Below are 27054 nucleotides of genomic sequence, written 5' to 3'. Positions count from 1 at the left end.
CCCGTCGCACACACTTTGTGCCCCAGGATTGCAGAAGGGAAGTGGGGAGGGGTCCCAGCTGTGCACTGAGGACTGAAATGGAAGTCCCCACAGGGAGGTTCAGACATCAGAAGTGAGAAGTACAAGGTGTCCCCTGGGGTTGCGATTTAATAAAGGGTGACATGGTCTAAACCCTCTTCCTTTCTCTTGGGGGGAGGGAAGGAGAAAATACTTGACATGTAACATAACATTCTTTGTGGGGGCTATGGGTAAACTCCATTTAACCAGCCAGTGTGTCAAAATCCAAGTAGAGTGTAAAGTAAACTCTCCAAAAACTCCCACTCTGATTGGAAGGAAGCCTTGGACCAGAGTGATCCAAATAAAGCACATGGCCTTTGTCCAGAAATCCTTGTTTCTAAGAATCTTTCCCAAACATGAGACCGTGAATTGGGACAACGCCTCTAATTGGCCAGGAAGGCAGAAACTCTTCCTGGCCACAAATGCCCTGAGCAGTGAGAGGCCACACCACTTGAATGGCAGAGTAGCCAGTCAAAATTCAAATGCAGGTCTGCCCCTACTTGGTCACCGTCCTAGACACTGCCCTGGGAGAATGTCGCGCCACATATGGGAGTTTTCAGTCCCTACGTGAATTCTCAACCACAGCCTCTGTAACTGGTAACTGCAGATGGACACAGAAACCGTTAGGAAAATGTGACTCTTGTGCAGAAAAGTTGGAACACGGAAGAGTTCAGAAGTGGGCGGGTGTGTATTTTTAAAAGGGGGGGGGGGGTGGAAACCCCACCAGCCCAGTCTGCAGAAACAAATAAGTGAAGTCTGCCTATCTGGGACTGGAGCCCCTCCCCTCAGCCCGCGCGAAGGAGTGTGACCAAAGAACCGCTTCCTCCGGCTGCTGAGGGTCAGGAGCAGGCCCGTGCGACCCTCGCGCCGCGCCCCCGCCGCTCCTCGGCCCCTGCCCGGCGCTGCGCACCACAGAAGATGAGCGGCCACAACGCCACGGCGCCGAACCACCACCGTGAGTACTCGCCCTGGGGAGGGCTCTTCATTATAAAACTAAAGAGAATTAGGTTGGTCCAGGACCAACTCCAGGGAGGGCCGAACCCGGGCGCAGGGGCCGAGCCGCGGCCAAGGACACGGGACTCCGGCTGTGCCTGCCCCTGTGGGCGAGGTGCCCGCCGGGCTTCGGCCGGAGCACCAGCGCCATCCCAGGGCTCGCGGCGCCTGGGTGGCGCGGGGTCCTTGTCCAGCGCCCGGAGGAACCCCACACTGCCACCCTAACTCCGGGGCGGGGCTCTGCGTCCCGATCCTGGCGCGCGGGGTCCCCGCCTCGCGCCCACCCGCGCGCGGACAGTACGCCGCGGCTGGGGGGAGGCCTCCGCGTCCAGCCTATGCGGCCCCGCTCTGTTCTACCGCGTGCTGGTGGGGTAACCGTGTGGCGAGAACTTTCCCTAAAAGCATTAGTAAGGAGACGCAGAGCGTTAAGCAGTCCAGAAAGAGCGTCACAAACTGTTGCCAGGCCGCCCAGGCAGAGAATGTGGGGTCGTTTGGAGAAAACTCCGCTTCCATCCCTGTACTTGGTCTCCGGTACGGCCGTGTTAGGGAAGGGGCAGGGACGCCCGGATGGTGAAGGGCGCGCTCGCCTCCACCATGGACCAGCAGTACTCTGTAATTCCCCATGGACTGTTTCTTTTCGAAATCCGCACGTTTCGTTGCTGGCAGGAACTACACCCTGAGAGTTTTGGGGAGGTTCAGAAACATTGCTGGGCCCTTCCACGCCTCTTTTTGGGCTTGGCAATCAAAAACTAAAATTTTGTTTTAAAAGGGATGTATGTTTATCCTTCTTCCCCACCCTGGCTAAGTAATCATGTTAGGTCATTAATATGGTAATGATATGGGTATTGGTGATGCCCACTCGTTTTTTGTCTTTAAAACCCAGGTGGTTGTGAAGCCATAGAGGCAAACTCTGCTGGTCAGTGAGTGTTTCTTGGCCTCTGTGGTACATGTGGCTGGCTCAGCTGGGTCTGGGTGTGCACAGACGAGTCACAGAGTGGGGGCCTGGCTGCCTGTGTGCTACTTATTGGCCAAGGACTTACCCAAGGCAAGCCGCCTCCTTAACTATGGTTTTATCATCTGCTAAATGAGAATATAAAATATTCTTCATGGGGTTGTGAGAACTCAGTGTGTGCAAATGGCTCGGCACAGAAATAGGCACATGCCAAGTGCAGAATCAATGTCACACATCTTTGTTCATTTTATATGAGACTGTGGGTCTGTGAGCTCATGTGTGTGTGTTTATGTGTGTATCTGTGAATGTATATGAGCAGAGACACTATTGAGCTTATGAGAAGTGGAGGGGCTGGGTAGAGGGAGCAGAACCACCCTTATCATTGCAGTTCAGGGGCTGAACAATTGCAGGCCTGCCCACGTTCCCCTCTGGAGGGGCCAGGCCTGCCTGCCCCAGAGCCTTGCCTCTGCCCCCTCCCCCAGCAGTTCTCTGGAATTCAAATTTCAAACCCTGACCAATGACTGCACATACCGCCCTGCCCTTTGGGAACTGATCGGGATGCCGCCCATTTGCACATCATTTCAGATTACCCTTAGGACTTGATTTATGGCAGGATCTCTGCCGGGGAGTCACGGGACCCTATCTCTTATTGCTAATTCAGGTAAAATGTCACAGTTTACATCACTACTCCTCAGCACCAGAGGTTAGAGTGGTGAGGCCCCACTGCTCCCTGACCAGGTCAGGCCTGCCCTACCGGCTGGGCTGCCAGAAGCTCAAGGGCTACATTACTGCAAATGAGTCAAACAGAAATCCATTGCCTTGCCCTTGGAGGAAAGAGGTCAACGCTCAGTAGAGAAATGGCTGGGTTTGGCAGCCTTCCGTAGAATTTGCTGCCTCTACCGGAGCAGGATGGACTGTGTTAGTGCCAAATGGAATTCCATCTCAGCCATTGCACAACCCCTCCAGCTAGCAGTGGAGTACGGAGTCACATGGCATTGGCACCGTAAGCATCGCCTTTCCGAGGGTACCGTGTCTAGGCAGTTATTTCTGGGACTTGCAGCACACCCTGGGCAACAGATGTATGTGGGCTAAGAGGCATTCTGTGCTGGCAGTGGGGACATATCAGCCCATCTACAACGTGTAAGAGGAGGCCCACTCACCCGACAAGTGGAAGGAGGTTGGCAAGTTAAGTCTGTTTGCATCTTTGGGTGGCAGATGCCCTTCTGAGACCCCAACCAAAACACCTTCTAGAGATGAGCAAACAGAATGGATCCAACAAGCACAAACTGAAAACAAAAACAAATAAATTTGAACAATGAATGAAGAGTTAATAATGGAAAAGAGGCAGATACCTTCTGCCCACCTTCAGGGCAGTTAATTTATGGATTTATGAGAATCTTTCTAGAAGTAGTGTATGTATATACAATTTTATTTTACAAAATGAAACTTATTTTGTGTATTTTATTTCATCTTGCTCTTTTTTCTTTTTTTTATAGTCTGGCTATTTTCTTTTTTTTTTTTTTATTCCTTTTTTAGAGAAGAGAGAGAGAGAGAGAAGAGGGGAGGAGCAGGAAGCATCAACTCCCACATGTGCCTTGGCTGGGCAAGCCCAGGGCTTTGAACCAGCAACCTCAGTGTTCCAGGTCAACGCTTGATCCATTGCGCCACCACAGACCAGGCAATTGTGCCACCACAGGCAAGGCCATTGTGCCACCTCAGGCAAGGCGCTCTTTTTTCTTAAGAGCATATCTTAAAGATTATACCAATTCTGCCTGACCAGGTGGTGGCACAGTGGATACAGCATTGGACTGGGATGCACAGGACCCAGGTTCGAAACCCCAAGGTCACTGGCTTGAGCATGGGCTCACCAGCTTGAGTGTGGTCACTGGCTTGAGCTCAAAGGTCACTGGCTTGAAGCCCAGGGTCACTGGTTTGAGCCCAAGGTCGCTGATTTGAGCAAGGGGTCACTCACTCTGGTGTAGCCCCCCCCCAGACTACAGCACATATGAGAAAGCAATCGATGAACACCTAGGATTTTGCAGTGAAGAGTTGATGCTTCTCATCTCTCTTCCTTCCTGTCTGTCTGTCCCTATCTGTCCCTCTCTCTCTTCACACACACACACACACACAAAAATTATACCAGTTCCTCCTCAAATAGACATGTAGGTTGTATATCATCTTTATTTGATTTTTTTTTTAACCAGACACAGTACTGCCATGACAACCCTTGTAAGTAGAGGTTTATGTGCATGTGTTTGTATACTTTTAGGATAAATTCCCCCCAGAGTTTAATTCCTGGAGTAAAGAGTGTTACCTTTAAAATGTTAATAGGTGCTGAAAAACTGCCCGTCAAAAGTTGACATGATTACTACTACATGAGTAGCCATTTCCCCACATCCCCCCTCACAATGTGCAGTTTTTATCTTGGCCAATCTGATGAGTAAAACACATTGTCACTTTTGAATGTACCTCTGTAATTATGAGTGAGGCTGGACAGGTTTCCGTACCACTGAAAGTATGTTTCTCTTCTGGGAAAGTACCTCTTCATGGCCCTTGCCTATTTCTTGTCAGGCTCCTGCCCCCTATGAGGAAACACTCCCCAGAAGTTCATGGGTGTCCTCCCTCTCATGGCAAGCAAGAGGCAGAGCGGGGACCGGAGTCCTTTACACCCTAGGTTTGATCCCACCTCCCCCACTTACTGGCTTTGGGGAGGTACACAATACCTCAGAGCCTCAGTTTTTTCATCTGTGCATGGGAGTACTAACAGCTACTTCACAGGGATCACGTGGTGAACAGAGAATGAAGGTTTGGCACCATGCCCAGAAACAGTGGCGTCTGTGGCCATTGTAACTGATCCTGTCAGCTCATATCGAGCCTGCAGGTGCTGGTAATCATCTGGTTTGCAGACAGCTGCTGTTTTGTTCTTGACAATGTAACAACACCAGCAGCACCTATATCCAAGCCGGTTGGTGGGCCTTGCCTGGGTCACCCCCCGCAGCCTGGTCTCCTAGGCATTTTCTTACCTGTTTTGCTCACTCGAGGCTCAGGGGGAATGACCTGCCCCAGGGTTCCCCAGCACCAAGGCCTCAGCCAGGCTACGGATGCAGGCCTCAGACACCATAGCTACAGAGGCCAACCTGCAGGGCCACGAGAGTGCGTATGAGCCTGCTATCCCTGGGTACCAGTGGGGTGTCCCACTGTGGGCACTGGACCTGCGACATCCCTGCCGCAGCTTTGCCCCCAGAGGACTGCATGTGGCATAGATGCTCAGAACTTGCCTAACAACACATGGCTTTTCAATCAGTCCTACAGTCCAGCCTTGCTCCGCCACCACCCACCAACATTCCCTTTTCTGTGGCCAGGCCTGACCACGCTGGACCAGCAGTAGTCCGCGCCTGCACACACAGCTAGTGCGGGCTGCCCCTCGGGCCTCTCCTTTTGGTGCTCCTCATGTCTGGACTGCCCTGCCTCTCCGGCTTCACCTTCACAACCGCCTGCTTCAGGTCCCCAGCACCCAAGGCTCTCTGGGGACCTCCGCACCCCACCCCCACACACATGCACACCCTGGCTCATACCCGCTTGTCACTTGAGGCCTAGTTCATGCACTCCCACCTCCCTAGGCCCTCCAGACACTGGAGCACCACTCACCATGGCCCTGGGATCACGTCTCAGCCCACGCAGATTCCTGGATCTTGCCCCTCCTTTGGGTCGCCATGACCCACTCCCTGTCACAGATTGGTGCTCAGAGACTGACTTGGACGTGAACGGATCACCACAGAGATGACCTAAAGGCCAACACTCGAGGCCTATGTCCACTCCAAACGCCAAGCACCTTTGAAAAATCATATACTCGATAACTCCAAGTCCAGCACTTGGTATATTCGTGGAGGTCAGTAGATAATAGATTGAAATGCATACAAACAGATGTTAGGAACATGGCTGATGGGCCCCAGCAGTCACCATCTAGCTCCCCTTCCCTCGCAGCATGAAGTCCTGTTTCATATTGTCCCTCCTGCCCTTACTCTCCCCGCGGCCCTCACGACCCCCATCTTTGCCTAGGGTTTTATTCAGATCCTTACGTAATCCGAATTTCTGAGGGAAGGCTGGCTCCTACCCTTAGTTATTATAAATTTTCATTTTTGTACATTCTTCCAGAACAAATGTGAGTGTGCAAAGCCTTTGCCATGGCAGATGCTGACAAGAGCCAGTTTCCTCCTGTGACAGCAAGAGCAGGAGCCCAAACACTGGGTCTGTCACAGGTTGGGCAAGTTCAGCAGAGCCCCTACATGACTCGCCCTCCCCACCCACCCTGGCAGCCACAGAGAGCCCGTGGGGTTATCAGCACGCCACAGATGTGTCTGTGCAAACGTGTCTTCAGAGCCACCTTGGGGGCAGAGGTTCTGAAGCGCTGCTGTTCCTCTAGCCAGACATCGTCACAGCCTCTCATGAATGACTCCATGACCGACAAATTGCAGGAGGTTCAGTGTGGACCACTCTGAGCTTTAAAACTCCAAAGGGCCCAGTCATGGTAGGGGTGGCTCAACAATATTATGAGATTTGCCTCCTGGGTCTCCACCAGGTTCCCACAATAAATATCAGAGAAAACAAGCCCCCCAGGATCCCAGCTTGCAGCAGGAGGAGGGAAAAGAACTATTTGAAATTATGCCAGAACAGCTGTTCTCAGTAAGTCCTGTTCTCAGGGAAACTAGTTAATCAGAGGTTAAACTGCTGAGTATCAACAGAGCTGAAATGACCTGGGAGAAGAAGAACGGCCTAGCCCAGCCCCTGTAGCCATCTGTCCCGTGTGAAGGGAGGGACAGACCTGGAAGTACTGAGAAGCTCCCAGTGCAGAGCACAGCCTCACTCGGACAGAGGCCTGACCACAGGATGTGGCATGCATCCCTTCCTTCCACCCTTGGTCCTATACAGCAGCTCCTTTACCCAGTTCCTCATCTCTGGCTGTCAGAAAACTTTCAAGGCATACCGAGGCAAAATATACATACATATGTATATTATGTGAACACTCAGAGCATGCCTCAGAGCCAGACATGGTAGGGATGTTGGAATTATTAGACGGAATTTAAAACAGCTACGATGAATAACTTCATGACACTTTGTTATATTCTTTCTTACCTCTTCCTCTTGCAAGCTCCTTCGACACGTTCAAGCTACACCTCCTTTCTCTTATCACCAAAGCACTGTGATCCACAGACTAGATGAGGCTCAGTGGATACACCCCTGTTGCCTTCCAGGCCTCTGAGGAAGCTGGAATTACAAGGGCTCCTTTGATGGGCGAGACTTAGGCAAGGTTGCCCAGTTATCACACTGCACCTGTCACTCCCTGATGGAGGCATTTTAGCTCCACTTCAAACGCAGTCAGTTTCAGTACATCACTTTCAGAGAGCATAGCCAGAACCCTGTGCCCCTTCTACATGCAAAGGCACGTTGTTAGGAGGAGTTCCACTGTGCCGCTGCCCAGCACTGCCATTTTCCCCCTTGGACCCTGCAAAGGAAAATCTTCACATTGTATAGATAGCTGTGGGTACGTGCATTCTCAACAGAGGCTCAAAGGGGAGAAAATTATGGTTGCTAGATCAAACCAGATAAAGTATTTATGCCTGCTTTTCATTTGAGCCCCAGTCTGCATCTTTTCTGTTCTCCGGGGGGCCAAGTCCACCAGCTGGGAAACGGCACTTTCTCTTGAGCTGCTTGTCAGACACTCTAGAACCTTACCCACAGCCTTCAGCAAGTTGAGGCGTCAAGTTCAGGTTCCTCCTCTGTACTTGGTCCAGATGCATACTCTGCATCAATTGTTAGTGACAAAGAGGTTAGGACACCAGCTTCAGAGTTCCAGAATTTGGGTTTGAGTGTGGACGTACAGCAACCTAACGCTGTCCTTGAACACACTGCCTACCCTCTCTGCACCTCAGTTGATCATCCAGGACAGGGCTGGCTCCACGGGCCCATGACTTGTGAGGTCACAGAGGGCCCACACTTACTACATCTAATAGTATGCTGTTGCCACCTGAAATTCTTACATTTTGAACAAGGGTCCCACACTCTCATTTTGCCCCACAAACTCTATAGCTGGTCTTCACTGGGTAAGTGAGGATAATGATCATTCCCACGCCAGCTTTTGCTCTGAGAATGAAATGTGTCATCATAGATGAAGTTTCTACAGTGGTGCTTGCTACATATTCATCATGCAACTCACAGAGTGAGTGTGCCATGCAGGTGCTAGCTCCCTCCCACTGCCCAGCTTTCCCTGGTTCCCAGCTCTTACCTCTGTTGGCCCATTTGCCACTGAAAATATTATAGTACCTACGGACAGAATGGCACAGTCTGCTCAGGTCCCGACCCAGCAGGGGGGCCATTCTACAAAAGCTCCCAGAGCTGCCTGCAGCTCACCTGCCCCTTCATGTTTCTGTCACAGAATGGGCACAGTGTGTGCAGTGCATCCTGAGGAACACAGTGGTTCTAGAGCTCGTGTCCTTTATGTGATACCACGGCAGAGCCATCCATGCTCCCCTGGCCACACCTGAACACTAGCTCCTTAACCAAAGGGGTCTCTCTGTCTCCTTCTCCATGGGGAAGAGACGAGTCTTCAAAAACACTGGATGGATGGCCCTGGCCGGTTGGCTCAGCGGTAGAGCGTTGGCCTAGCGTGCGGAGGACCCGGGTTCGATTCCCGGCCAGGGCACATAGGAGAAGCGCCCATTTGCTTCTCCACCCCTCTGCCGCGCCTTCCTCTCTGTCTCTCTCTTCCCCTCCCGCAGCCAAGGCTCCATTGGAGCAAAAATGGCCCGGGCGCTGGGGTTGGCTCTGTGGCCTTGCCTCAGACGCTAGAGTGGCTCTGGTCGCAACATGGCGACGCCCAGGATGGGCAGAGCATCGCCCCCTGGTGGGCAGAGCGTCGCCCCCTGGTGGGCGTGCCGGGTGGATCCCGGTCGGGCGCATGCGGGAGTCTGTCTGACTGTCTCTCCCTGTTTCCAGCTTCAGAAAAATGCAAAAAAATAAAAATAAAAATAAAAAAAACACTGGATGGATGGATGGATGGATGGATGGATGGATGGATGGATGGATGAATATGGTGCTCCAGCCAGTGTAGACAAAGTCTGATCTGCACAGGGAGCACTGTGGGTCCTGGCACCTGACTCCCCTCCCAGTGCAGTGTAAGACGCTGCCACTCGGAGGCCTGCAGTGACCTCTGACTCCCCTAGGTCCAGACCACCGACCTCGCCTTGGACAGCGGTCCTCCTGTGCGCTATCTCATGCACATCGACCACTCCCTTCCCTTCCCACCGGCCGTCACGCACACTACCTTTCCATGTCTTCTCTCACTGTCGTGTTTTTCTTGTCCTTGGTGTTGCCCTTGACCAAGTTCACAGAGGGGACTCTCTCTGGGGCTCTATACAGCTGTGGCCCCTCTTCTGGGAGGGTTCCTTCTCCCCACCCCAGCCAGCACCCCGCTCCTGTGGGCAAAGGCCATGTGTTTCCTGTGACAGTGCCCTGGGACTGACTTATCATTTGAATTTCTAGCCTTAAGTTCTCATTTCAGTAACTTATGCCAGCTATGTCTGGAAACCTGGAGTAGTCCATTTTTATTTTTCTTTAATTTCACAATCTTTTTTTCCTTTTCTACAAATTCTGTAAATGTATCTGACCCATTCTTCTCTCATTACAGTGACTGTCCTGCTGACTCAAAGCTTCATTTCAAATGTTATCTCATTTCTCTGTGGGCAACCCTGCGGGAGGTATTTTTATCTCCATTTTGCATGCGATGATACTGAAACTCGATAGGGAATGTGACTTGTCTCACACTCACGTGCAGCAGGTCTTTCTAGCTCAGCTGGGCTCAACTTGTACATTAGGCACAGTGCTTGGGCCCACAATGCTTTTAGAGACACACAGAAATGTTTGTTTCTTTTAAATGCAAAAGAAAAAAAATGTACTTTTAAGAGTAAACATTATATTTGTCTTTATACCACTGCCACTATAAAAAACAATTTTTTAATTGTTTTGGGGGAAAAGGGAGCCATAAAGTCAAAGCACGTAGGCTGATGAAGGTCACGCAGTGGCCCTGTCTCCGTGCATTCAAGGCTAAGGAGCTGGCTGTCCGCTGCTCCCCACTCTGCCAGTTTCCCCCCTGACCCCGCCCCGCTCCCAGGTCTGGAGGCTCCTCTGCATGGCTGCCCTATCTCAAGTCCTCACACCCCTTCCCTGGCAGTCCAGCCCAGTTCCACAGGACCCCTGGGCTGGGCAGATGTGGAGGCTGCTCTTGTTCCTGCCTTCACCTCTGCCCTAGAAAGTTTCATAGAGTCAAAGTAAATGCTTAAGGATACCCAGGACTCACTCTGTCTACCTCTGCCTGTCTCTGTTTCTGCCTCTGCCTCTGTCTCATCTGTATCTGTATCTCTACCTCTGTCTCTATCTCTGACTCTGTCTTTGACTCTGTCTCTATCTCTCTTTCTCTATCTTTATCTTACTCTCTTGGCTTTTTAAGCTAGGAAGTTAGGCTACTCTTCACTTAAAAGTTTTAAAACAAGCTTTCTTTGCCCTGTTTCATTACTAAAGAAACAATTAATGTTTCTTGTAGAATTATGCATACAAGAACAAAAGGTAGAATGAAAAGATTGTTTCTAGTGCAGGGAGACTTTTAGATATGCAAGGGACCGCCAGGTGACAGCTGGAAGGCCATTCAGAGGGTGATCTAAGCAGAGAGAAAGATGGGGACCTCCGTGTAAAGCGGCCACTCGGGGAGCATCCAGAAGGAGAGGAGTGGTGAGAACCTGCGGGAGCTGCACTGGTCCCTGTGGTGGGAGTGCAGAGGCAGGATGTGGCCCACTCAGCACAGGTGCAGAGGGCAAGCGTGAACGGGCACACGGTGCACACCTGCTCTGCCACTCCCCACCCGCCAGGATAGACATCGAACTTGGATGGAATATTATTAATGCCAGTTAGAAGCTGGAAACTGAGGTTCAAAGAGGTTATTTCCCAGGGCCTCCTTGGAGGCAGGGGTGTCCCTCCACGTCCAAACACAGCAGCCACCATAATGGAAGAGGTTTACCATGACCCCTGTTCCTTCTGCCCAGCTCCATACAACCCTGAGGTCACTCTTCTTGACTCAGAAGAAAAAGTCTTTCTTTATCTGCCCCACCCCAGCCATTCGTGCTGGCCTTGCTCTCTTCCACCAGCCCCCCGCCTGTCAGCCGAGCAGCTGGTAATGAAATGCTCGTGGAGCACCCAGGGCCGGCTGTGACCATGTGTGTCCTGCCAGCTGAGGCCAGCCCACACACAGGTCGCACTCTCTGCTGGGTAAGCAGGGCAGCTGCCTCTCAGAGTCACCACAGGGACACCGAGAAAGAATAATGCCACTACCAGCTCTTGGAATGCTTCCACCATAGAGCCACCCCTGGGTTGGAAAATTTGTCTTTTGTTGAAATCTCTCAAGTCGTAGGCCATTACTGCAGTGTGTATTATATTTTGCTGGGCACTTCAGATCTGTTTCCTTTCTTCATCTGAGAGCTGTTGTCTCCCTCTTTGACCCGGAAGTAAAGTGAAACTCAGACTCATTATGTGACTTGTAAGAATTCACCAGCTGGATGTGGGAGTCAGGCAGGACAGGGATGCAGGTCTCTGGTAACTATTTGTGCCACAGGAACTCAGCTGTCAAGCTCCTAAGCAGCAGACAGGATGGGGGAGAGAGTGCTGAGACTGCATGTCACCAAAGGGAAGAGACTGTGACACTAACCCTGCATTACCCTGTACCTCACCCAGAACTCCCTGACCTACACACAGACACATACACACACATATGCACACAAGCATTCACATATAGACCCACATGCATGCATACCTGTGCACAGGCATTCACATATACACACACAGATGCATGCACACACACATATGAACGCACACATATGCTCCTTACCACTTCCTTGCATGTCTCAGTGACAGACTGGTGTCAGCCCCAGGTTCACAGTAGAGAGGAACTGTCTTAGGGATCTGGCTTGTCCTGGGCAGGGCAGGCAGGCCCATAGGTCTTATTGGCCTCCCAGAGATCACTGGAAACAATAGAGGAACTCCTGCCCACAGCATCATTGACCTTGGGCATGCTTGTAAAGCTTATTTCTGCACTATCATTATATGCTTGTACAGCTTGTTTTCAGGCACCATTCCCGTGGCCTCACCTCTGTCTAGAATGTCTGCCATGTACCTGGCTATGGGCACTGTGCTCTGCTTCTCCAAGCCCCTCTGTCTGAGGTCAGTGTGGTATTCAGATCTGACCCTTTTAACCCCGTATAGCAAACAGGTGCACACAGGTCTGGAGAATTCAACAAGGTATTTGGTTATTTTAGGGTTAGGTTCAGCATGGCCTCTCCCATGCTTCCCCTCCCGGAACCCACCCCAGATCTATTAATAAAGACAGCAATCTATTAATGAGTCTATGAATAACAGCAACCTGTCTTTTAGCAGCACAATCAAGTCTCAGTAGTTAAATTCTGGGCCACTTTCCATATTTGACCCTATACACACCCCTCTTTTCTCCAAGCCTTATTACATGATCTGGGGTCCTTTCATAGGTTCCAAGTTTTCAGGGACTCATTGGGTACCCGGTGACACAAGCCGGGAGTCTTCAGCTTTTTGTCCACTACCAGTGAATTCACTACCAGAGTGTCACCTTGGAATCGCTGCCACCAAGTCTGAAGCACTTTGATCCTGATCCAGTGAGCACCTCTTGTGTGTAAGGGCTGCTAGTGGACCCATGGGCATAGATCTTGTCTTCAGAGGGTCTCCAGCCTCATGGGAGTGGGAAACAAAAGCCAAGAACATTGGAGGCAAAAGTAGTCAAAACATCATTCAGAGTCATTTGGTCCACATGCCAGTGGCCACAGCTGGCTCAGATGCAAGTGATAGTGCTTGTCCCCTCTGGAGTGAAAGCCATATATTCCTGAACCTCCAAAAGTTGTCGTTTCTCACCTGAGATTCCACCTCAGGAACCACAAACACACACACACAAAATGGTGTCACAGCTACAAATTTCCACGACAGTTATCTTCATCTGAAATGACATTTCTACAAAATAAATTCTTAGATATAGTCTGAAAATATGAAAAAGAAAAGCCCATACAGTAGAGTTGTGCTGGAGACGAGAGGCCTAGTGACCTCCCTCCAAAGGCCCCTTTTGATGGTTCCCTCTAAAGTCATCTCTGGACGCTGAGGGCCTCACGGAACCAAATTTGCAACCTCCTGCCCGGCGCCTTCTGGAAACTTTGCAAACTGATGCTCAGTCGCTATTTGTTTTGTTGTCAGTGTTGACACTCTGGGCCTTAGATCTCAGAGGACCCTTCCATACTAAACGTTTCTATCATGTGGAGCCATCAAATACTCTCTCTGTGGTCAAATGGCAGCCTGTAGCCAGACTGAGGTGAACACTCAGCTGTCTGTCACGTTTCCAGTTAATTCCATGAGAAAAGATCCTTTCAAACTCTGGGAACCCTCAGACTCCTTGAAGAAGATCTGAAAAATTGGGAAGGAAACTGGGTGGGAAATTTCATTAGGAAACTGTTTATCCGCAAATGCTTCTATCCCCGGTTCATCAAAGAAACACGCGGTGTGAGTGAACCTCTGTCCTCTGGCCTGGGGATGGAGGAGGAGAGAAGCCAAGTGCCCAGCAGGATCCCTGCCCTCAGAGCACTGCTGGGCTCTCGGGGCAGCAAGACGGATACCATGACAGGAACAAGAAGCATGCAGTCCTCCTAGTGTCAGGTGATGTCAGGTTTCAGGTCAGAAGGCACGTGTCTTGTGATTTACTCAACTGAAATAGCTAAATAGATAAACTCATGTTGAAAGAATAACATCAGGGAATATGAAATGTAAAATGAAACCTAATCTTAGCTAATATTGATAGCTAAGATTAAATATGGTGAATTTCTCCTTGACTTGATATAGTTTTATCTTGTGTTAAAGAAGCAGTCAGTCATCAAGCTGTTATCCAGAGTGTCCTAATTCTGGGGGGTGACAGGTAGAGACAAGTGACGAGGAGGTAAAAATAGGAAAAACAGTGCACAGGTACGTGTACTCACTAGGACACGGATGGCCTGGCCTGTCACAGGTGCTGGAGACGTGTGTGCCAGGGCCACCACTCACTGTCAGCCATCCTCCTCCCTGCGAGGCAGATCTGCAGGCCACACCTCTGTATTCAGGACACAAGACCTGGCTGTGAATGGCAGGGCTGTGATTTGAGCCCAAGTGGTCCAACCCCTTGGCCATCTCTTAACCTCTGCCCACCCACCTTCCCTATGTGCAGGAGGCAGGGAGTTTCAAAGGAGAACAGAGTTCTCTTTTACAGAAGGAATGAAAGAAAATTGGTGCAGATGGGCTTTTTAACTACATTTCCTTATACCTGGCTTTGGTAATTACCCCTAGATCATGTCTCTTTAGGAGTCATGGAGCTTCTGAAAACACCTTCCGGAACATACTATTTTAAAACAACTAATTTCAGAGAAGTAATGTTTGTCACTCACTGAGAAAACAAACAATGCTGGGGAAAGTCAAAATAGATCTTGGAGGATGTTGCCGTCAAAGGCAGATGAAATCCATGGTTTTCCTTCCAACTTTAGACTCCCCATGATGCTGTGCTTCCCACTCAGGCACTTCTGGGCCATTTATTTCCTGGGCTTTGATCTTTGCCATCCAGCTCTTCACTGTCCATCTCCCCTCTGTTTCCAGGGTGGTGCTTCTGCTAAAAGCTGCCTCTGAGGGTGCACTTCCCTGAGACACAATTCTCGGAGTTCCTGGCCCTCCTGGCCTTCTTGCCTCCTGACTGTGGGAACAGAGGCTTACCGTCTGGGCAGATGAAAGACTAACCTCTCACTGCCCTGCCTCCTGCCTCTGAGTCCCCAAGGTCCTTCGAGCTCCCTCAGTGGGGCCCTCACCAAGGAGAAATGAGCAGAATGTGTCGGTCTCCTCAACCTCAGTGTTGTCTTTTCTGAGCAAACAACCTTTATTCAAAGCCCTTCATGTTACAGAACGCTGCCTAGATCTCTGCTAGCATCCCTGGACCAAACTTTAGTAGAGCCAGGCTGTGCCCACTTGGATAGGCATTTTGTCCTATTCTAGGACAGGAAGGCCTAGAGCTCAGGATTCCCTGGAGAATTGCTCTTTTACAAAGCCACACTTACCAGTGCAGTCTGCTGGAGAAGCCAAAGAGGCCGAGCCACAGCCCTCACCAGCAGAAATGGCCTCGACCCTACACAAGGTTTAAATCAGAGGTAGCATTCACCCAGGCCACCTCGCCAGCTGCTGTGTGGACTCCAGCACTAACCAACGAGGGTGACCTCAGGATTGAGACTCTGCCCACATTGGCCTCCACAGCCCTGGTGTTCTCACAACCTCGTGGAGGATTCAGGATGCAGTGAGCCCTGAGTGCAGCTAGACTGTGATCTATAGAAGGTGGGTACGGCCGTGGATAGTACACCTGTGTTCTAACGGCTGAGCATCGCATGAGTTGAAAGTATAGGCTTCGGGTATGATAGACCTATGTTCAAGGTGCACATAGCCACTCAGTGGCCCTGATTCATGGAACCTTAAATGAGAAGGTGTAGGTGAAGGCCCAGTCCCAGTGGGGCAAAGTCAGCACGTATGAGCCGAGAGGGAAGAGAGAGACTCAGTGACACAGAGACTTAAAGCAGGGCCCACAGGAAGAATTCAGCCTGAAACCTGCTTCTATAAATACGTTATTAGAACACAGCTGCACCCATTTGCTTATGTATCTATGGCTGCTCTCACATGACAAGGGCAGAGTCGTTGCAAAGAGCATATGGCCAACAATACCCAAACTATTTACTATGTGGCCCTTTATCAAAAAAGTTTGCCAAGCTCTGACTTAAACGAAAGGAGAAGCTATCCTGGCTCAACCTCTAGACCTCGAGCCCACCTGGTCTCATTACACTTCTCTCTGGGGACAGCTCAGCTTCACAGGTACACAAGAAGCCATGGAGAAGAGACCCACAGCTGGGGTCAGGGACCAGGCAGCAGCCAGTGGGACTCACTTGGGTCCTTCCTGTGATCTTCTCTTTCTGTGGCCCTCTCGTGAACCTATAAATACAGGCACTTGGGGCCTACATACAGATAGTCCTCCCCTCAGCCAGGCAGGTGTGGGGGGGAGGGCTGCACATCAGACAGATCTGCCCTGGCCCTGCAGCCAGGAGCCAGCCAGCTCAACCTTGCCTTCAAAGAACAGCACTTCTCCCCTGGGGCCCAAGCAAGGGGACATACTGCTCCACGTGGAGTCAGGCCAGGGGCAGCGCACCTGACCTATTGAGACCTCTCCCCTCTTCTCTGGTGTGGCGATGGAGACTTGGAGACTCAGCAGAAGAAGTCTGCGTTAGACCAGTTATAAAATGGTGGGTTTTGAGTTTGACCTGGGTGTCTCTTCATCTATCCCCTATCCTTCACCTCTACCACTGGCACCAGCAAGCTTGTGGCCCAAGAGTCACATTCCATGCACCTGTATTGAACACCAACTAGGTGTCAGGCCCTGGCCGAGTCCCTTGGGTAGTGACAGTTGACAAACCAGCAGCAGTCCCAAAGGGGAGCTTACATTCTAGTGGGGATGGACAGATGGACACAAGATATCGATATGTGGGCAGAATGCTCAGTTGTCAGATGGTGCTAGTCAAGCCAGGAAAGGAGATTGAGAAGCCTAAGGGATGATGGATTCCATTTAAAGAGCATAGCCAGAGAAGTCTCCACTGGGGGGGGGGGGGATGTATCAGAAAAACCTAAAGGAAGCCAGGGAGCCAAACACGGGGCTGTCTGAATGAAGACGTAGGCAGAGAGCACACTCACAGGCCTGGTCTCCCTTGGCCTTGTCTGGGCAATGGCAGCGGTGGAGAGGGCCTTAGATTCACTCGGCTCTCTCTGTGCCAGGGAGGCCGGTGGCTATCCTTGTGCCCACCCAAAGGAGCATACTATGTTACACTGCAGAGAAGAGGGTCTGGGCCCTCATACACCGAGATGGTCTGAGTGTTTCTGGGAAAAGGTGCAAGCAGATGTCTTCAGGCCACAAGGACAATACGTCACAGAAACAATGCCACGACTCGGTGCCATGCTATTCCACATTCTCCGCCCCAGCAGGCCACTGGGGTCTCCTCTCGGTGACGCCACCGGCTCTATGTGCTACAGCCTTACAGAGATCAAGGGCTTCCTGATTAAGCACTGCTTGCCCACTGTGCGCCACACGTGTGCATGTGCGCATACACACACCCTTGCCTCCAAGGTGCCCTGCATGCCAGTACCCTCGGAGAACCAGCCTCTGGTTTGCTGTCTCTGGGAACTTCAGACCCGTTGGCAAGTATCTGCACTTGCTCCTGCCTCCTGTCCCAGTGCAGGTCTTTGTCTCCCAGGCCTGCAGCCGGCTTGGCTATGTCTGAATGCAAGGGCACTATATGTCCTCCAGGGCCTTTCTTCCTCTCCTCCGCTCATGCTGATGAGAGGGCTCTCTCGCCCCAGCCTGCCTCTGATAAGCCTCCCAGCAGCAGAGAGAGCTGAGCTGAGCTTCTTATCGGGCAGCTGCAGGGAGACCTGGTGCCCGTGCTGGGCGGGCCTGGTGTTGATAGAGTGGTCCTGGGCCTGGCCACCCACCCGCTTCCTCAGACCCGTCCCTGGAGCCTAATAGGACCTGACTGGGAGCAACTGGGGACAAAGGTCTGGCAAAGAAGGTTGATGGAGAAGGTTGATGGAGTCTCTAGAGAGGCCTTAGGGCTGCAAACCTGGCAATGGCTGTACCTACCACCATGTATAGGACTGGGGGGGGGGGGTGTTGAGCCTACTCAGAGCTCCCTTTGGGGTGTGTACTACTGGTCCCGTTGTATGGGTAGGACACTGAGACAAGGACGTGGAAGATGTTGAGGTGTTTTATCTAATGTGTGATCAGGTTTGACACCAGGCTTGCTGGCCCCTCATCTGCCTCCCTCCCTCTGGGAAGCTCAGACTGGAAGGAGGGGCAAGAGCTCATCCCCCACTTGCCACCCCACACACACCCCACTTAAAGACAGAAATTCTGCCTTTATACCTGACCAGGTGGTGGAGCAGTGGGTACAGTATTGGCCTGGGACGCTAAGGACAGAGGCTCGAAACCCCAAGGTTGCGGCTTGAGCACAGGGTCGCCGGTTTGAGCGTGGGATCATAGACTTGAGTCCAAAGGTCGCTGGCTTGAAGCCCAAGGTTGCTGGCTGGAACCCAAGGTCACTGGCTTGAACAAGGGGTCATTGGCTCGGCTGGAGCCCCCAGTCAAGGCACTTATGAGAAGCAATCAATGAACGACTAAGGTCCCACAACTATGAGTTGATGCTTCTAATCTTTCTTCCTTTCTGTCTGTCTGTCTGTCTGTCTCTCTCTCTCTCTCTCTCTCCCTCTCTCTTTCTCCCTCTAAAAAAAAGGGAAAAAGTTAGCTCCTTTTCCTTTAGGCTTGGGTCACTGTTAAACTTCCTATCTTTAGGTAGTGCAGATTGGGTTAGCAGACTATTTTTGAGCAAGTGACTGCGCCTCTCTGACCTTAGTTGTCCAGTCTGTAAAATGGGCTAGTCATCACCACAGAGCTGCTAGGCCCAGTGCCCCCAGGATCCACAGGACTCCATCAGCAGCTCAGTCCCACCCAGGAGGCAGGACAGGGCCAGGGTCCCAGTGGGCAGCAGTGGCCCCTCGAGTGCAGGTCTGGGTTTGTATCCTGACCCGGAGCCTGAATCTCTTCTCATGTAAAGCAGAGATGGAACTACCTGCTGGCCAGGTTGCTCAGGGATCTCAGCTAATGAGCCACAGATTGCAGCTGTCCACGAGAATGGGCTTTACTGAGAAGCTGCACCAGTGTGGTGAGGTGCAGGGGAAGCCCCAGCACAGGGCAGACCTGTAAACGCAGCCCACACGAGCCCAGCAGCTTCCTGGCTGCCTCTGCCCAGGTACTTATGCACAGATGCATGCAGAGGCCAAGGGCATCCAGACAAGGCTGAGACAGCAACGTCCCACACAAGATGCATCAGCAGCGTGGCTGGGCACCCTGGCCCAGTGACTGGAGCCTTCCCTGGAAGGTGCTGCCACCCAGAGGTGACCCACAGGATGGGTGCAAGGGAGTAAGTCCTGCCTTCAGAGGACCTGCTAGAGGGCCACGGCAGCCCCTCAGAGCCGACCTGATGACAAAGGTTGGTGGCATGGCCAGGTATCAGCTCCTGACTGAGATACTCACTGAGATACTCACACAGCCCCGTGCACGTGATCTGCCCTGAGATGAAGACTGGTCTCCATTTCTGAGATTATAACTGAAATATGGAGAAATGAGTTTCCCAGACACCAAGGCTGGCAAATGCTGAAGTCAGAGAAAGCGCAGACTGAGAGGGTGGGCAGGAGGACTAGTCAGGTGGCTGCTCAGCTGAGCTGGTGTCTGGAGAAGGCATGCAGGGGTGCTTCTCAAACCCCTTCCCTGGAAGCAGTAAGAGCATCATTGATAATCATTAGAGTCACATGAGTAGTAGTGTATATAACAAATTCTCTGTAGTGTGGGGAAATATCACAGGAGGTCGTGTTTACCACCTGGCACCAGAGAGGCGCTCATGTCCACTGGTTTAGGAAGGACAGCAAGTGCCTGTTCTCAAAACCACTCACCTGGATGATTTTCTTCTGGTATCTTTCACTGGACTTCTGAGAGGAACTTCCACTTCGTAAACTTTGTTGACCAGCTACTATGTGCCAGCCACTTTGCAAATGCTGGGACACCCTGGGAGGAAGATGCTACCACTTTTTCTGCAATGACAAGAGTCATTCTGACCTGTTTGATGCGTCTGTCCTTAGTGACAGGCGGTCAGTCCTCCTGGAAGGTCAGAACAAACATTCCCCCATGGGTGGAGCTGGACCAGTTTGGACTGATGTGTGTGAGTTCACCAGACAGGCCAGCAGTGGGTATTTCAGTCACAGGGAACAGTGTGAGCCAGAACTGGGGAATGCAAAATAGAGTCAGAGTCCATGTGACCTCCACGGGATTCCTGGGGGGTAGGTGGGATGGAACTACGTGAGGTGATTACATGGGATCCAGACTGGCTGTGCCTGTGTCTTTGGCTTGGGACTGTCCAGAGCTGTCCTTTGGGTGTGCCCCTACCAGGAAACTCTCCGTCTCTATCTAGTAAACTGAGAAAAACTGAATTGTCTATGGAGTTAGCATGTAATTTTTAGGATACACTTATACTAAAAGAAGTTGTTGCTTATCTGAAATTCAGATATAACTGGTGTCCTACATTCTGTCTGGCAGCACTAGGAAGACAAGACCTGGGCACGGGTGTTTTTTAAAGGGTCGCTCATGTGATTCAAATGTGCAGCCAGGGCCAAGAACCATCACTAAGAGGCTCCTGCTCTGTGCTGTGAGCCAACCCACCTACCTGAGTGCAGGCTGGTCCCTAACTGCAAAGGCTTTTGCGTGGATGGAGCATCGTCAGTCTTAAAAAGCCTCCTGGGGAACCTTCCGAGACTCCCTTCTCACTCTCCTTTCCATCTGTCTTGCAATGCCTCCCGCAGTTGTTCAACACCTATTTCTATGTAAATTTAAACATCTAAAGCACATCTTAATTTTTAAACGATTTGAAAATTACTTTAAAGAATGTCATTGTGGAGGTGGTTTAATAATGGAATATATTTAAATAAAGAAGAATAAATCGTTATTCATAACCCTTCAACCACACTGATACCTCCTTCATCAGCTTGTAGTTACACTCTTGCCAGATCTCAAACTCTCTAACCCTCGAGACTCTCAGCCTTATCAGCTGTGCCCTCCTGGAGCCCCACCCCACACCAGGCTCCCTCTTCATGTTCTCTACTCTCGGTTCTGTTGGTCTCTCATTCTTGGTAACTCCCAAGTACTTTCTAAACTTGAAAGAGAGGAACCTTTTCTTCCTTTTGTCCCTGTATTACTTCAGAATTTCTAGACACTTTCTTTTTTTTTTTTTTTTTTTTGTAATCTCTCACCTGCTCAATGCCCTCAGATGACTCAGCTTCTCTATCCTGATCTTTAAGACTCTTCATTGCCCATTATTCATAAAGCTGATAAATATTAAAATGTATTAATGGTATTGGCTGTAGAAGTGATGGTGGAAGAAGTAATAGGACAAGGAAAAGGAAAAGGAAAAGAAGTGGAAAATAAATTCAAGATATTATGAGATTTAGTCATTCATTTATTTTCCTTCCTTCACCTAAAACCTTAGTTTATATTTTCCAAAACACAATTTAGAGTAGTTATTTGAAAGGTGTAAAATTCTTTAAAAACCTGGCGTTTTTTAATATAAAATCACTCATGCTGAAAAGAATAAGATTATTTGAAATCTGTTAGATGATCTGATTTATCTGGGAATCCTTAATCCTGATCACTCAAACAGATCCAACCCTATACCTGGCAAATATGTTTTTTAACTCAGTTTTCACTCTGTTGCTTTGATTGCTTAAGAAATTAGTACACCAGTCTTACAGAATAGAACATTGTGTTTGTACTTACCCTTCTCCCTCTCAGATTATGTTAGATTTCAGACCTGCTTTTGAAGTGCTAAGGTCACTGATGAGGCAGATAGACAAAGCATCTGCTTGTATTGACCACACTAAAGCAGCAAGAGGTTGCCAGCTCAGCATCCCTGTCAGTCATTAAACACTAGCCAGTTGTCCAAGTTTAACCATGCCACCTACAGAACCTTGAAATGAAACAAGTGTAAGTTTGTTGGCTTTCTTTGATTTGTCTCCAGAGTATTTATCACTTCCTATGAAAGAAATGTTTAATTTAGGTGACAGTTGGTTTACACCATGGGATTTCAACTGGCAGAAGGAAGAGTTATGTATGTGTTTATGACTCTTTTGCTTTTGAAATAGTAATGTGGGGGGAAGTATTTGTCACAAGACTTGTGGGGGAGGGGGCTGAAGAGATGGAGCAGCAGTGTGTTTGGGTGATGGATTGGGACAGGTTCTAGAGTATCTCCATTGGCCAGGAAAACGGAAGGATGGTGTAAAGAGGGGTGTGTGGGGGGCGGGGGGAACAGTTAGGAGAAATGGCTTTTCCTCTCCAAGCACAAAGATAGCACAGGGGCTTGAAACAGGAGCGGCAACTTCCTGGCTCTGTGGTCTGAGACAAAGTGAGGTGAATCAGTAATTTCCTGAAGCTCCTTCCTGGTCCTGATATCCAGAGAATAGAATAGGGCTAATACCACAGAGGGAAGCACTCAGGAAGCCAGCCCCACTGTTGCAAAAATAAACAAGTACTCCCTGCTCCCCAAGTCGCAAGAACTGGCCAATTGCACCTCCCCACCAGAGACTCAGAATCCAGAGATCAGGAGTGTGCGTGTGGCGGGGATGATAGTGGTGGTATTTAGTGTGTGTATGTGATGAGTCGTGTGTGTGTACCCTTAAATAACTAAGACTAATAGTTTTCATGTGTTGGCACTGCCCCCTGGGAGCTATACAGGTGCACCCTTCTCTACAAGTGAATGAGCTGAAAGTTAGCGAGTGCCACTGCCCGTGCTCCCCAGGTTGCACAGCAGGATGCCCCAGCAGCACTTTAAGATGATTTTTATACTGAGCAGTTTGTTGTGCAGCCACCCTTCTCATCACTAGGCCCCCTAAACAATACGCTCCCAATATCTAAATCAAAATGCCCCATCTCTGTCCTAGCACCCTTTCAAACATGACTCTGGCAGAAAAACCAGATCACAGAGGTATCCACACAACATCAGCCTGTAAACTCCAACCACCCTGTGTACATGTGTCATCTCACATCATCTCCACAGCACTCTGGGAGTGGATGTCCCCACGTCTCACTGCACAGGTGGGACTAGTGGGGCTCAGCACCCTCTGCCTGGGGGAGAGAGGGCGCCGTTCCTGTCATGGCCCCTCACTGGCTGCTGCTCCTGTGACCCTTCCTGCCAGGACCCCTCACTGCATCTTCACCTGTTAGGTCCTAACCTGGAGGCACTGCTATCTCTGGGTCACTCTGGCCACCCCTTAATGTGCTCCACAGACAAGTGCTACCGCCTGTCTTTAGAATGAGAATACTAAATGCCTTCATCTGACAGGCTCTCCCTGAGGCTTTGAAGTGGTATCTGAGGCAGCACAAGTCCCCTCCACCTCCTGCTGCCCTCACAGTCATGCTGGCTTTCCCAGCAGGGCATGGGGCTCTGCAGATCCTGCCCATCAAACTCAGGGAAGGAAGGAGAAAACATTTTCTGCCTCCTCTTTACCAACTGATGAGCCTTCTGGAAACCCAATAACAAAGCATGGCTAACTACATCATCATTATTTATACATGCAGCCTGATCAAGGACATTTAGTCATGTAATTAGGTACCTAATTATGCTGAAAATGCAATTATATGATTGTTTAAGTGAATTGAATCCTCTAGAGAAGCGGTAAGGATTAACCATGTGATCCAGCTGGATTACAGGGACCACAAAAGGCACGTCAGTGTGACCCTGGCTACACAGAGATAGAGTGTTGTGGACTGGAACCACCTGTGTGAGCACACACGCACATGCACACATGCATAGGCATATATGCATGCACACACATACCCACACACATGAACACACACACGTCAGCTTTACCTCTATGTCCTCAGGATTCTAAAAACACCTGCTGTGCCTGGCCGGATAGAGCATCATCCCAAAGTGTAGGCGTCGCCAGTTCAATTGCAGGTCAAGGCATATACAGGAACAGATCAACATTCATGTCTCTATCTCTCCTTCCCTTCCTCTCTCTTGCTAAAATTAATAAATAAAAACTAAAAAAAAAAGTAAACTGAAAAATATTTTTTTTACAAACAGAATTTGATAAATTGGAGCCATTAATAGCATTGGAAGCTCAGTGTATGTTTGTGCAATGGTTGTTAAATGGATGACTTAAAAAGTCTCAAGGAGGTTATTTATTTAACTTGTAAGATTCAGGTATCTAGGGGAAAAAATAATAAAAGAGTTAGTTAGGACAGGTCAGAGGATTTTTTATTCTATATCACTAATTCATTCACCTAGAGTTGTATCAGATGAGGAAATATAAAATTCAGTTCTTATCTAGCAGCTCAAAAATTAGTGTGCAAAGCTTTTTAATAATGATTTGAACAAGTTGTTCAGCAAACTGTAGCCTATAAAGTAAATCTAGTTTGCATACTCTTTTGGTACAGTCAACTAGCTAAAAATGGTTTTTACATTTTTTAAGTGTTGTAACAAACAAAGAAGAGTATGCAACAGAAATCATTTGTGGCCTCAAGAGCCTAAAATATTTGTGTAAAAGCTTGCTGCATCTGCAGGAATATCAGACGGAGCATGCAAGCTTTCTGTGCAAGTCAGGGAAGACTTCTTGGAGGAGGTGATGTGACCTGAACTTGATGGTTGATCAGGAGTTTGCAAAGGCCTAGAGGCTCTATGACAAGGTGAAGCACTGAAGCATGGCTACTTCCCAAAAGCTTCCTTGCAGGCACATGAGAAAAGGCAAATTTAGAGGGTGCCTGAAATAAGAGATATAAGAGCCCTGAGGTTCTAGAACTTGGACTAGATCTTTAGCAGAAGGACCAATAGCCCTACAGCCAGATGTGACTGGCCTGCCCCCAAACACTGAGGCAGCAGGAAGGGACAGACAACTCAGTGTCCAGGCCCCTTGTAGCCTTGATGCCAGCGACCTTAGCCCTGGAATTACCAGATGGTCCTGTATGCAACGAACAGTGTGGAGAGAAGAGCACACAGGCACCTCTGACACAGACTCATGGACACCTGGACGCCTAAGCATTCTAGGCACTCCCATCCCTAGACCTGGCCCAATGGCACAGCTCATCCCCAGAGGACCTGGTCTCTTGGCTAACTAAAAGTTCTGCCCATTGGGCCCACAGACCATGCCACCAAACCCCCTTACCTCAACCACTTTGAACACCTTTACCATCTGCTGGCAGTGAAAGCCTGGCTCCCTGAGGACATTGCTGACCCTTTAGGTGGTGGCTGCTCTTCTCCCACACTCTGGTACCACCGGGCATAGGATAGAGACAGTGGCCACTTTCCAAGACACTGTTATTCCTTCCTTCTCAAAGTGGCTTCCTTCCAGTAGCTCACACTGTGATCTCCTTCTTAAGCCCCACTTCTTAGGTGTCTCTCTCATACACCTCCATCACCACCCTGTGCTGTCAGCACACATGGGGCACGTGTCTCCGTGCCTCCGTTTACCGTCTCCACCAGCTCCTCTGTCACTCCAGAGCGTGGACGTTTCCTGTGACTTCCACAGCCTGGGGGCTCCATCAGCTGGCCCTTGTCTCTCACGTTTCTGAACACTGGGAAAGCCCGGATCAGAGCCCCGGGATCAGTGTCTGGTGAAGGGCCGTTTCCTGGCACAGAGAAGGCACCTTCTCACAGCATCGTCCTCATGTGCTGGAGGGGGTGACAGGTCCTCAGCAGTCTCTTTGAGAGGCCACAGTCTCATTCACACGGACCTCACTCTCATGGCCTAGTCACCTCCCAAGGGCCTCCTAACTTCATCACATGGGGGATTGGGTTTCAACACCTGGACTTTAAGAGGACACAAATATTCAATGTATAGAACAGTCCTAAAGGCATAGCCTCTGAAAGGTCCTTGGTCACCCTCTAAGGAAGCGAGCCCTCTCCTCCCTTCCCTTTTCGCGTGTCTTCACAGCACAGATCACCACTTGGCCTTACCACATGGGTCCACATTCTTAATCAGTCACTCACTCCCTCTAAAAATGGAAGCCCCTATGTAGTTATTACAATATTGTTGACTGTATCCCCTGTGTTGTACTTTACATCCTTGGTAACTGAGAAAATAATAAAATTAAAAACCGAAGCCATTGAGGACAGTGCTTTGCGCTTTCCACTGTTAGAGCTTCAAGCTCTAAATGGGAATACAATAGGACCCTGGTGAACTTTTTTGAATGGTTGATTCTAGAATGAGCTTTGGAATCAGACAACCTGATTCTAATCCCACCCCTAACCACTGTGTGACCTCTGTCAAGTTACCCAACCTATCTGGACCTCAGCTTCCACAATGGTAAGTAAAAGGCATTACAACATCCGCCTCAGTGATTCTTCTGAGAAGTTAGAACAATACAGTATAATTATAAAGTGAGCCCCCAAATGGTGGCAAGTACATCATTATCCACAGCAGGAAAGGGAGAGTTTAGTGGAAAGAGGGAGCCTTAGGCAATAGGAGTCATGGGGAAGTGGAGGCCAGGGAGCAGCCCAGCAGAGAGCAGCCAGGCCTCAGGGTATTATGACTAGGAGAGCAAGCAAAGGCCACACAGGCGCCCCAGGGGTGAGAGGTCCCGCTTTATGGCAGTCTGCAAGAGGTGACATTCTCTCCTGAAAAAGTTTCAGAGGCAGCCAGATGTCCAGGGTCACACCCCCCCCCCCAAAGAAGCATAGTAACACTGACTCCTGTTCTATCCTAGGCTAGAAAGATCAGCTGCTTTGTCCTCACACCCTTCCCCGCCCTGAACTCAGAACTGGGAGGGCACAGCTAACTCATCTCTGGGTCGAGCAGACTTTCTGAGCCTCCACATCTCACTAAGAGGCACAGCTTCTCCTTACAGAAGAATCTTCCCAGAATACCTGGATCTTGCCCACCAGACACGTGCTTGACCTGTGCTGGGACACAGTAGCCATGGACCTGAGAGGTTCACGGTCCTGCCAGGAGTGCCAGTGCTGTGTCTTAGAGAGTCACCTGCCTCAGCCCAGGGTAGTCATGGCTGAGGCTGCAGGAAAGGAAGGTCGTGTGTGTGTTCACAGATGTGTGAATGTGTGCACATGTGTGTGTGTGTGAACAAGATGGGGAATGAATGGGTCTCTTCAGCTGTAGCAAGTCAGTTAAAAACTCAGAGCTGAGGAAAATGAGCATAAGTACCGTCACATTCAAAATAGACACTAGACACATCCTAAGTGGAGTCCACACACATCCAGGTGTGGTCACCCACAAGCTGTCCTAGACAGCTGCCACACAGGGCATTCCTCAGAGCAACTGCAGGAGAAGACAATGCTGCATTG

The 27054-nt window shown here is 50.0% G+C and overlaps 1 protein-coding gene across 1 annotated transcript in view; it reads left to right on the top strand.

Annotated features, from left to right (window-relative positions):
• The first annotated feature begins 513 nt into the window (after positions 1–513).
• GYPC (glycophorin C (Gerbich blood group)) overlaps positions 514–27054 on the top strand; it is a 40848-nt gene continuing 14307 nt past the window's right edge. The window contains exon 1 of the mRNA XM_066280906.1: positions 514–1012. Coding sequence (XP_066137003.1) covers positions 976–1012 — 37 coding nt within the window. The 5' untranslated portion in view covers positions 514–975. The remainder of the gene's footprint in view (positions 1013–27054) is intronic.

The sequence above is a fragment of the Saccopteryx bilineata genome, chromosome 5 (assembly GCF_036850765.1).
Source record: "Saccopteryx bilineata isolate mSacBil1 chromosome 5, mSacBil1_pri_phased_curated, whole genome shotgun sequence".
NCBI lineage: Eukaryota > Metazoa > Chordata > Mammalia > Chiroptera > Emballonuridae > Saccopteryx > Saccopteryx bilineata.
Note: the sequence above shows the minus strand (reverse complement) of the source record. Positions and strands in the feature narration are given on the sequence as shown.